Below are 12,106 nucleotides of genomic sequence, written 5' to 3'. Positions count from 1 at the left end.
GGTGGACACACACCACACATCATGGACACAGACACACAGTACCACCAACCAGATACATGTACATGCATACCTTGGATCACAGCCATACACGGGCACTGACACCCTCTGCGTCATGTTCACACCATTTCACAACTTCCCCACCCACATCAGGCACAGTCTCACGACCATATCACACATGTGTGCAAATAGCCATGATAGTTTTCACCCAGTACCACCCAGTGGCTTCCTGAATGGCATCCACCTGTCCACACTTCCAGCAGAACATCATTAGTGTACCAATGCACAGCATACCCACACAGAGCACAATGAGGCCCATGGGACCCTGATGTGCTCACTGGGAGGACCCCTGAGCCAATGACAAAGTGGGCAAAGTGGATGAGTGTAACCCTACCTGTCCCTGACCCACAGCACTGGGGGCTTTTGGTGGTCATGGTATCTCCCCCAGCAGTGGATGGAGAATCGCAGCTCTGCAGGAGGACCAGAGGTGGCATCGACGCAACAGGCCCTGGGCCTACCTTCTGGCCCAGAACCTGTTCCACCAAATGAGTGCCTACCGTCAGTGTGGGTGTCAGCTGTCAGCACTGCTGGCACGTGCAGCTGAATGTGTGGGTATGTGCCTGCAGTCATCAATGGGCACCTTGAATATATTCAGTGTGCGTGTGCTGTCTGTGTACATGAAGCATGCTCACACACACATCTTCCCCATGCATATGCCTGGATGTAAGCATATTCCATCAACGCAGGCCCTTCTGTAGTGTCTGGGTGGGTATGCAATGGGCAGCACTGTGGGGGTGCTGGGTGTCCCTGTGTGACTGCCTGAGTATGGAGGGACCTTTGCAGGAGCATGTAGTGGAGAGGGGTACTCTCCCCTCACTTTGATGACCCTCACAGGTTGTCACCTCTATTCCTGCCTCAGGAAGGCAGGCCCCAGTGCCTGTGATAGACAAAGGCCGTCCAGGTGAGCCACTGCTGAGGGATTGTCCTCTGGTCTCTTCTCCCTGGAGCCCCAGAGGGCAGGTGAGGGCTGCAGCCAGGGAGGCAGTCTGTCTGTCTATCTGCCCATCCTGGGCCCAGCCATCAGGGTGCAGGGAGCCTTACGGGTTTGTGCTCAGGCAGCCAGTCGGGGATGCTGAGGCTGCTGATCTCTGCCGTGATTTTCTTCCGGTGGCCTGGCTTGGTGACCCCAATGGCCGTGAGGTCCTAGGTAGAGAAGCTTATTAGCTGGAGGTTGGGGACCTGTTTCTGGGTCATAGCTAGTGGCCAGCCTTTGGGCAGCTCACCTCAGGGGTCATGCGGCTGATGGTGGGCAGGTCATAGCCGGCACAGAGGAAGTTTGGGGCATACAGCTGCAGCTGGAACGTGGCGAGCCACTGGCTAACAGCCTCAGCACTCTGGAAGACACAAGGCACCCGCTGCAGGCCCGCCCACCCGCCCACCCACTAGGCACACACCCCACCCACCACAGTGCCTCCTCTGCGTAAGCTCAGTCTGCCGTCCGCTGGTCCATGTGCAGCTAGGCCCCAGTCAGTCTGGCACCGGCGCTCCCTCCTCACTCTGGTCCTGGATGCTGCCATCTCGAGCATCGCGCAGCACTGCAGCCTTGTTCTGTGATCTCCAAGGAGGGTCCAGCTGCTCCCTGACCACCCCCCGCCCCAATTCCTGCACCTGGGATACCCTGCAGTGTGGCCCCATGTGAAGGGCTCTGGGAATGGGGCCTCAGCACTGCCCCTCACTCCCTGAGGTATGAGGGGCATACCCAGAGGTATGCCCAGAGGTATGCAGGATTCAGCCAACAACTCCCACCTTCCCCAGCACGCAGGTCATGCACACAAGACCCATCTCACCCATGTACACACCTTGTCTTGTCTCACACCTGTGCCATTTTACATGCATGCACGCACACACACACATACAGGTGCCCGCCTCGCAGTCACACCACACACATATACACACCTTTCTTCACCTCACACCCATGCATATTTCTTAGACATATTAGTTCACACACAAGCCCACACAATAGACAACACCTACACACACAGACTGAGACAGACAGAAGGAGGAGGCTAGCCTGACAAGAGCCCCCGGCTGTATTGTGGCCAGGCCAGCCAGGCTGCCCTGGGCACCCCTCCCTCCTGCCAGCCCAGGCCCTGTACCTTGCCCTCCGATGACGGCTCCAGTTTCTTGGGTGGCAGTTCTGCATAGACCTGCCCAGCATGTACTGGAGGCTGGGACCGGGCCACACCTGGGGATGAGAGGGCATCATGGGCCAAGGACTGCTCAAAGGCCACCTCTCAGCCAGGACAGCAGTGCTGCATCCTTGCTCTTACCTGCGGAGCCCTCCAGAGGCTTGACAGGGCTGTCCCCGGGGCTGGACTCAGAGATGGACTTCTGGGAGAGCACTGTTGCCAAGAGCTGCAACCCAGACAGACCAGCTGGCCAGCGCTGCTCTGGGCCCAGGCCACCCCAGCCCTGCCACCACCCCACCTACCTTGACCCCTTCAGAGCCTGCATGTAGGGTGTGGGCCCCGCTGCTCCGGCCAACAGCCACACTGCTCAAGCTGCCACTGCGGTCTCCACCTGTCAGCACAAGAGAACATCAACTGGTGCTGGTCCTGCCTGGCTTGAGAGCTGCCTTGTCGAAGTGCTATTGCCCCAGTCTTCCAAAATGTACCCCCACCTACCTGCAAAAGGCTTCCTCAGCACCCAGATCTCTTCAGGGGGTGCAGAGGGTCCCGACAAACTGCCTCCCTGGGGTGGGCTTGGTTCAGCACCTGTTCGGGAACCTGTGGGCCAAGCATAGCCTCCCTGAGTCCTGGACCAGCCCAGGCCTGGGAGCCTGATACTGAGAGGAGGGCATCCCCTAGCCTAGCCCTGAGCCTAGGTAGAGGCCCAACACATGCACACCTCGGAGGTCAGCATCACAGTCTCCTGCCCTGAGAGACCCTTAGAAGACCCCTCCCCACCCCAGACATTTGAGAGCTGGAGAATGTGGCAGAGAGGAGCCCAAACCAGGCTATTTTGCCAGTGGCCCTGTTTGGGGGGGGGGTACAGATTGCCAGAGGGTGCAACCTCCTCTCTGCCAGGGGTTGGGGGAGGGAAGGGGCACCCAGCAGTCTGGGGCCAGGGTCTCTGCCCCAGGAAACTAGATTCCTGTGGGTAGGCTGGCTACATCTCCTAAATGAACCACTCTGCTCTTGCATCCCACCTGTCCATCTCTGTGAACTCACCAGTCCCCTTCCTGAAACCACTCCATGCCCTGTGGTCATGTCCTGCACCCCCTCCCACACTCTGCACTAGCCATGCTGGCCTCCTTTGGACCCTTACACATATCACCTCTTTCCTGCTTCAGTGCCTTTGCACATGTGGTTCCTACTGCGTGGACTGCTCTACCTGTAGCCAGTCCCTCCTATTTCTCAGGGCCTTCTCTGACCACCCTATCTAAAGCAGGTCTCCATCCACATTCTCTCTCATCGGCTGGTATGATTTCTTCTGTGTTTACTTCCCTATCCGCCGTTCCCCTCCCTCCCTGGAGCAAGCTCCTTGAAAGCAAGAATGCTGTCCACCTGAGTTACCATCTATTTCTAGTGGTCGGCATGTAACGTCTGTTGAATAAATGAAGGAATGGACTTGAGAACACTGATGAGGAGATGGCTGGTAGGGCACACTTCTGGACACTACTTTGGACCCTACACTTACTGATGGCTAGAGCTCGGTCCTTGCCCTGCCATCCAACACACATATGCACTTACTTCCTTCTGGCCCCCAAGCCCAGACCTGGATAGGACTTGCCTGCTCGCTTGACAATGGCCTCGCCCAGGGAGGATGGGAAGTAGCCCACCCGGTCATTGCCTGTCCGGTTGTCATGGATACAGCCCTTCCACCGGCCATCTGGATGCTGCTCAAGGACCTGGCCAGATGAGGCGGGGAGAGCACACTCAGGGAGACTTCTGGGTCAAGCGGGTGGGTGGCCTGGGCATCCTGCCTAGACCCCAAGAATCCCAGTTGCTGAGGGGGAAATGTTGTGGGGTGAGCATCCCAGGTCCCACCCATCCCTGCTCCAGCAGCCCCAGGCCATCCTTACTGTGATAATATCCCCAGCTTTCACGTTGAGGCTGGTGAGGTCATAATTGTTGCAGTAATCTTGGGTTGCCCGGACCTGCAGAGCTGCTGAGGCCTCTGGGGACACAGGAGGTAGACTCCCCAGTCCTTCAAACCAGCCTGGCCCAGGCCCTGCTCCAGATCCCCTGCCCCGCCTGGGCCCACCTCGAAGCAGCTGCTTGATCTCCTTGCTGGCCTGGGACGTGGTGAACTGGTGCACGATGTCCAGGGCTGTCTGGCTGTATGTGTTCCTCACATGGGCATTGATCCCATTCTGCATGCGCCAGAGAATAAGGTCTGTCAAGAGCCCCCCATTTCCCCATCCCTGCCTGGACCCAGCTTCCCCTGGGCCTCCAACTCACATCCAGCAACAGCCGAACTACTTCTGTCTTCCCGCAGAGTGCAGCCTCATGCAGGGCTGTGCCTGACTTGGTCTGGCGGTTAATGTCAATGCCAGCTTGGAGGAGGAGTCTGGTGAGAAGTCAGGGGGAGCAGGCAGGGCCTACAACAGGAGCCCTCTGCCCCAGTACCCCAAAGCTGAGCCCCAATTTCCAAGTACCTTAGGATTAACTAGCCCTACCCACATCTCTGACAACATGGTACCTGACAGTGACCAAGCACTTGTGGAAATGCCCGCCCTGTGCTAACCCTTCATAACAGCTATTTTGTCTTATCCAAACACAGGCACTGCTGTGATGCCCATGGGGAAACTGAGGCTCAGAGACATTAAGTGTGTCCATGAAGTCACCCAGCAAGTGACAGGACTGCAACAGAGCCCAGGCTATGTGGCTGTAGATGCCCACACCCCAGTCCCCTCTAACACTTCCTTCATGTGAGCAGCTGGAGGTGTCCTTGGCATCCAGGGGTCTGACCATGTGCCCACGGCTCTGAGACTGCTCCCATTTTAATTTTATCACCAAGCCAGGAGCAGAGTTCCCAAGCTGGGAACCCCACCCCCACCCCCACACAACCATACCTGATAATGTCAATGTGGCCGTTCTTAGCTGCCAGGTGCAAGGGGCTGGTGCCATTGGGGTCAGTGGTATCCCCCGGCCGGGGCTCTAGCAAGGCTGTGCACATGTTGCTGCTCAGGAGCAGCTGGACCACCTTGAAGGAGGGGTCAGAGTAGGAGGGGCACCCAGAAATGGGCCAGGGGGTTGGAGGTCTGTCCCCGACTCCAACCCCAGGAGAGGAAACAAAGCAGATGGAATGCCTCTCAGCTTCTGGGAGACTTACCCCAACGCGGCCGAACTCACAGGCCAAGTCCAGAGGTGTCTTCCCCGAGTTGTCCACCATGCACGGGTTGGACTGATGCTGCAGCAGCATCTCAGACTGCGGGGCCCGCAGAGTGTAATCAGCCCCAGGGTGTCCATCGGGCTCATGCCTCTCCAGTCACCCTGCAACCCCTGAGGTGGTCCTCACCACATCATAGTGACCGTGCTGGGCTGCTAGGTGGAGGGGGATGTGGCCCTCGTCTGATGGGATGTTCACCGCCGAGCCTGCCTTTAGCACCAGCTTCATGGGCTCCTTCCGGCCCTGCCAGGCCGCATAGTGCAGTGGCCGCATGCCTGGGAACAGGCAAGGGCTATTGGAAACTGGTCTCTGACCCTGAGCTCACCTCTGACCTCTAGTGTGCAGATTCTATGAGGACCTGCCTAGGCCCAGCCTGAGACCCTGGGTGGAGACCTCAACTGAGGAACCATCCAGTCCTCAAGGGACCCCTGACCTCAACCCAGCTCCTGGCTCTGAGGTCCCTGACAGGCCTTGCCTTTGTTGTCCTTGATGTCCACAGCAGCCTGGGCCTCCAGCAGCAGGGTGATCAATTCCGTGTTGCCATTGAGGGCCGCGTGGTGCAGGGCAGAGAAGCTGAGGCAGGTGACAAACACATATGGGCAAGTTCTCAGGCACCCAGCCTTCCCCAGGAGGCCCTGGCCCCCATCCCAGTCTGGTATCTCCCTGGCTGAGAACTCACCCATCTGGGTCCTGAAAATTGACATTGATCTTCTTGGTGGAGCCCAGGAGCTCTGGGAGTGAGAAGAAGACATAGTGAGGGAGGCTTTGTCCAGGCCCTCCTGCAACCTGTCTGGGTCCTAGCCCCATCCTGCAGCTTAAAAGCAGGCAGAGGGTGCTAGTTGGCTCCCCGGTAGGCTCAGAGCCAAAGCTATCTAAGTGTTTAGTCTAGAAACATTCATTTATTTATTCATTCAATCAACTCTGTTCCTTGCATTTAGCTCCAGGTACCACCAGCTTTTGGACCGTGATTTCCCACTAAACTAAGATGTTGAGAGATTCACAGGGCCAAGGTCTCCAGGCCTGTCCTTGACTGGGGACAGAAGCCAGGGTTGTGTACCCATACAGGCATACACATGTGCACATGTATCCCCTCCTGATAGTGGGAGGGAGAGAGCCAGCCCAATCTGTCTCTCAGAAGGACCCAGATGGGCCGGGGGTGGCCCGGGAAGGCTGGGACACCCAGAAATGAGGGTATCTCTGAGGGAAGATCTACATTTCCAGGATGCAGCCTCCCTCCACTCCCAGCCTTGGGCTGGGCCAGTATAGATGAGCCCCACTCAGGACAGGAAGGAGCGGCAGGCGATTGGGCCAGTGTCTTTGAGGGAAGAGAATGGCCACCTCATCTACAGGGACACTCTCAGGTCCTAAGATTAACCACCTGAGGCCTGAGGGGGCCCAAGTCCTTCCTTTAGGGCTCTAGTGTCCTCCTAGGGCCCCCAGAAGCTGCCTGCCAGAAGGAGGGGATCCACTGACATCCTCCCCATGGGCTCAGGTCCAGCCAGACTCAGGCCAAGCCCCTGCCTGTCTAGGCCATGGTTACATAACCCATTTGTGGGTCAGTTGCTCCGTGAGGGAGGGAGGGGCTGGCAGGACAGAAGCCCCTTTGTCCAGGCCCAGAATAGAGATGGGGGCAGGAAAGCCCAAGGATGGGGAACCAAGGGAGTCGAGTCACAGAGGGGCTGCTGCAGTGCATCTCAGTGCAGGGTGTAGGTCCCCCAATGGCCCACAAAGCCTGCAAAGTCAGAGAGGCTTGAATTCTAATTCTCACTCTGCCCCTTACTACTACCCTATGGCCTTGGCCCTGAGCTTGAAGGGGGCTAACAGGGCTGGCCTCGCAGGCCTAAGGATGTTTCCAGACATAAAGCATGAAGGGTCTGGCAAGGAGTCAGCTCAGTAAGTGGTGATGACTAATATTAGCTCTATGGGAACCCCACCCACACCCTCTAGCAGTGGGGGGGCTTCTCCTTCTAAGAGCAGAGGTTCCAGAAAGAGAGGCATCACCACTCCATGCCCCTCCCCCTCTGCTTAGACACTTTGCTGGCACTGAAGTCCATCTACATTGGCAGTAATGCCACCCTTCCCTCGGTGGTCCAGGCCAAAACCTTGAAATCAGCCCTGCGTCCCATCTTGACTACTGTAAATATTCTCCATTGGTAAATCCTCTTGGCTATCTTTGACACTCTCGAAGCACATTCAAGATCTTCCCACTTCTCACCACCACCATTGTCATCACCCTGGGCCAGGCCAGCATCTTTAAAAGGATCACTGCCATCACCTTCCCACTGGTGTCCTCACTTCCTTCTTGCCCCCTTCAGTCTATCCTCCATACCCAGAAACCCTGTTAGAACATAAATCTGATTCCTTTGCTCTTCTCTGGAAGACCCTCCAACAGTACCTGTCTCACTGGACAATGCCCTGCATGATGCAGCCCTCTGACTTCCTTAGTACCCCTATTCCAGCCAGATAATGGCATTCCATTACACTGGCCACCCTGCCACAGAAACTTTGCACACGTTATATATATGTGTGTAGGCTTTTCTTCCCCCAGTTATTCCCATGATTCCTTCTCTCATGTACTTCAGGGTCTTTATCCAAATGTCACCTGCTTGGTGAAGTCTCCCTGATCTCCCCATCTAAAATGGTAACCACCCTCCCATCCCAGATCTGTCGTATTTTCCTCTTTAGATTCCATCACTACCATTGATCTTGTTTACTGTCCATCTACATCACTAAACTGCTAGCTCCAAGAAGACAAGAATTTTAATTTATTTTGCTCACTGCTGTATCCTTGGTGGCTGAAACAGTGCCGGGTACATACAGGGTGTTCAGTAAATTAAGGCTGAAGTCATATCCTAGTCCCGCACACTCTGTCCCCCTGCCAGGGCCACTTTAAGGCATGTGACTTGTGCAGTCACTCAGGGACCCCCATCTGGTTGGATGCTCGGCTGTTGCCATCTTAAATTTTTTTTGTTCTACTAGAAAAATTTTATTAACTCAAAGGGAAATCTCTGAAAAATGTACTTATTTTTTCTAATAAATATCATGTGATTTCTAATCCTACACTATGCTCAATACTTTTATCTGTTTACAGAGTGCTTTCTTTGAACGATTTTTTAAAAGCCTCAATGTGAGAATATATTAGAATAACTCTAAATAAACAGATATAATAGAAATGATGGGGTGTTTTATTCCTTAACTTTGAAACCTCCTTTATTTCTGGCCTATTATAGAACACATATCTACATCTGTTCAAACTGCTATTTTAAATTTTCAGTTTTGGACAAGGCACCGATGTTTTCGTGTTGCACTGGTCTCTGTGAATTATGCAGCCTGGCCTGCCACAGTTCCTTATTAAGCTGAAGAGAGTGAGACATGGCTGTCCTGTTGCACCCCCCAATTTTTCCAGGGCCACACTCAGGACATTCTCAAACACCTCCCAACACACATAACACTCTGTTCAACTCTAATGTTTGCTGCCCCCCACTTTTCTTAGTTCCAGTTCTTAGTAGCCAGTTCTCAGCTTCTCCCACAAGACTTCCCAGTCCAGGCCCCTTTCCTCCCTCCCACAGCTGATGCCTCCCAGTCAGCTGCTGAGCTAGGTGCTCCAAGTGGAACCCATAGCCTCCTGCTCACCTGATCATACTTGTCGAAATTTCAGAGGGGCTGGAGGTCAAGGCCCAGGAAGTGACAGTGACACCACTGGAAGAGGAATCTCCATCCCAACAGGGACTACCCCTCACATGAGGAGGGGCATCATGCTAAGGTCATCTCACCCCTCTCCCTGCCACTGGTTTCCTCAAAGAGGACAATGGCTGGAATTGGATGGAGGGGAGCCTGAGGTCTTGGAGCACTCCCTCAATTCCTGTGGGAAACACTAGGCACCCAGGAAGGTCCCAGAACTGAACCCTGCATGCAACTGGGGAGGCTGAACCAGGTGGAGACAGGTATTTTCAATAAAACTGAAGCAGAGCATAGCTGGAAGGGCCTGGGTAGGTGGGGGAAAAGGAGGCAAATGGGGATCAAATTGAAAGTCTTAGGAGTCCCCTTTCCCTTTCCACAAGAGCACTAAGTCCTATGGATTCCACATCAGTAATAGTGCATAAACTTTGACCCCCACCCCACCCCATGACTTGGGTTCTCGTCTCTGGTCATTCCAGGCCTCTAACTGCTCTCCTGGGACCATCTTTACCTTTGAGGTCAGCTCCAAACTCCAAGGCTGCAGAGGCCCCAGCGCTTCTTCCACCCTACCCTCATGGCCTGTCTCTACCCCTCTGCCCAGATGCTCCTCCAGCCACAGAAGCCCTTTATAGGCCATCCCCACAGAGCTACTTCTTCCCCTACAGGGATGTGGTCCTGGTCTTCTCTGGTCCCATCTCAGAGTGGCTGAGCCATGTGGCCTCCAGGGGGCAAGTACCCTCCCAGCTCTTCCAGGGAAGCAGGGCCAGTGCAGTCTCTTCCCAGCTGCTCCAGGGCAGGGAACTCCGGGTCAGATGCTGCAGGGGAACTATTAGTGGGCCAAGGTGAGAGAGCACAGGAGCACCAGCCTATAATCTTCAGGGAATTCAGAAAGGGGAGGCTGGGCCAGAAGGAAGGGCAGGGTATCACCTGCCTTCCCCCACATAAGGACAGTCCCCACCCAGCATTTTCCCTTCTTTCTCTCAAAGACAACTGCTAAGGGTGCTAGTGCCTGTATGTGTAAAGGGAGGCTTCCTTCAAGGTGGGATGGGGGGCTGACAGAGCCTGGGGCCACACTGGGGGCCTGAGGCCAAGAGGAGGTGCCAGCATAGAAAGGAGATCATGGGAACAAGGATTACTGGACTACCTCTGGAGTCTAGGGGGTCCTAGGGAGCACTGCTGGGTGCCCCCAACCCCATGGCCCAAACTCCAGCTGTACTTTGCTGAATCAAAATACATCTTACTCCAAAGCAGGCCAGCGTTGCCATGGCAACTGAGCTAATTCATGGAGGAATTTCTCCATCTGACTTATTAAGCCCAATCCTGTGAGTCAGAGCCCAGAGACCAGTCCAGGCAAGGGTGTATGTAGAGACTCAGGTGAGACCCAGGTAAAGATAACAGTCTGCACACTTTCCTGGTGGGGGCAGAGTAGAAGGGAGGAGGAACCCCCAAATCTGATACTCCCACTTCCCTGGCCTGCCTGCTCTGGGCTGAGAAAATGGTTCCAGTTTGTGCTTACTGAGCACTTAGTAAGAGCCTGGGCTTCATGTACCCTCTCTCGCTGTTCTTACAACAATGCTAGGAGGCAGGGACTACAAATGTCCCCATCCTATAGATGAGGAGACTGAGACTTGGGGATTTGGAGTTGTTTATGCCCAAGGTGGCACGACCACTAGGTGGAAGTCTTGACCTTGCCTTTCATTTCTCAATCCCTCCACCTGCTTTCGAGGCTCAGTCTCCTCCTCGAAACTCTGAGACCCTGAAGCCAGCCCCAACCAGGTGTGGAAGGCAAGACCAGCCTATGTATGTGTGCCTACAAGGCACAGATGTGCATCTCTCTAATTGCACAGAGCAGACAGGAGCTGGCAAGCAGGCCCTGCAGCAGGAGGGTCCCTCTGGGGCTCAAGGACATACTTCCCACCTTCCCCGAGGCAGTCTCAGTTCTCAGAATCCTTCCTGGAGAAAGGCGAGGGGGGCCTCCCCTGGCTTACATACAGTCCCTGGGGATGGTGTAGGGAGTGGGGTGCCCAGACTCCACGTGCCATCCTGCAGAGCCCTGCCCGTGCCCCTACAGGTGCCCTGACACACTGACACAGCCATACGTGCGCAGCCGCACATGTGGCTGGTCCACACGCCCATCCATCCATCTCCAGCAGCCCCCAGGGAGACTCCTGGTTGAGCTGGGATGAGTACTGGGATCAGGGCTTCAAGCTCCCCACCCCTCCCAGGGGCCCCTACATCACAAGCTCGGGATGGCCAGTGGGAGACCCTTCCCTCTCTCACAGCCCCCTTTCCCAGCAGGGAAGCCAGAGAGGACAGGGGTCTGTTACAGGGTCTGCACCTGTTTGAAGCTCAGCCTGGCCTGGGCGACCTTGGGCCTCTGCTCCCCTATCATTAAATGGCCCCCAGCCAGCCATGCCTGGGCAGCCACACCCCCAGCATGGTCCTGCCTCCCCTTCTCTGAAAAGCGTGTTTTTAAACACGGGGAAGGAAGAGAGTCTGACAGGGACTATAAGCCAACATGATGCCCCTCACTGCAAGGGCCCCCTCCCCCTCTCCAAGGGGAGGGCATCCGCCTTGCCCTTTAAAGGCCCAGGAGAGACCTCCAAGCTGTCAGCCCGCAGCCGGGAGAGGGAAGAGGACTGAGGCAGGGAGGGAGGGATGCGAATGCCTGCGACCGGCGAGGTGGGTGCCACCAGGTGCCCGCTGGGGGGGCTCGAGAATACGGCGCAGCGCTCGGTGCCGCCCCTTCTCCAGTGCTGGGGACGCGGGTGTGGACCCAGGTTCTGGGCGCTGCTGGCCCTGCCCCGCCCCGCCCCCAGGGACCGACAGCATCCCCCTCCCAGCCCTGAGCAGGGAGGGGTGAGGGGCTCGGCGCTGGAGTGGCCCCCGGAGCGCGCTGCGGCTCCCGCCACCTCCCCCCTACCCCGCGCCCCCTACACTCACTGGCTTTCCCCGGCCGCGGCCTCTGCAGCAGCCTCTGCGCGGTCCCCACGTCCTCCGCCTTCACCGCTTGCACCAGCTCCTGCTCCTTCCCCAT

General features: G+C 56.2%; 1 protein-coding gene across 1 annotated transcript in view; it reads right to left on the bottom strand.

Annotated features, from left to right (window-relative positions):
- CASKIN1 (CASK interacting protein 1) overlaps nt 1–12,106 on the bottom strand; it is a 16,373-nt gene extending 4,267 nt beyond the window's left edge. Inside the window, exons 1-16 of the mRNA XM_036278566.1 lie at nt 12,013–12,106; nt 6,071–6,122; nt 5,867–5,964; nt 5,521–5,666; nt 5,335–5,430; nt 5,075–5,205; nt 4,461–4,569; nt 4,264–4,372; nt 4,082–4,176; nt 3,790–3,907; nt 2,682–2,783; nt 2,489–2,577; nt 2,328–2,412; nt 2,154–2,242; nt 1,281–1,391; nt 1,099–1,200 (exon numbers count right to left, since the gene is read on the bottom strand). Coding sequence (XP_036134459.1) covers nt 1,099–1,200; nt 1,281–1,391; nt 2,154–2,242; nt 2,328–2,412; nt 2,489–2,577; nt 2,682–2,783; nt 3,790–3,907; nt 4,082–4,176; nt 4,264–4,372; nt 4,461–4,569; nt 5,075–5,205; nt 5,335–5,430; nt 5,521–5,666; nt 5,867–5,964; nt 6,071–6,122; nt 12,013–12,106 — 1,626 coding nt within the window. The remainder of the gene's footprint in view (nt 1–1,098; nt 1,201–1,280; nt 1,392–2,153; nt 2,243–2,327; nt 2,413–2,488; nt 2,578–2,681; nt 2,784–3,789; nt 3,908–4,081; nt 4,177–4,263; nt 4,373–4,460; nt 4,570–5,074; nt 5,206–5,334; nt 5,431–5,520; nt 5,667–5,866; nt 5,965–6,070; nt 6,123–12,012) is intronic.

Source organism: Molossus molossus, unplaced genomic scaffold, assembly GCF_014108415.1.
Source record: "Molossus molossus isolate mMolMol1 unplaced genomic scaffold, mMolMol1.p scaffold_m16_p_3, whole genome shotgun sequence".
NCBI lineage: Eukaryota > Metazoa > Chordata > Mammalia > Chiroptera > Molossidae > Molossus > Molossus molossus.
Note: the sequence above shows the minus strand (reverse complement) of the source record. Positions and strands in the feature narration are given on the sequence as shown.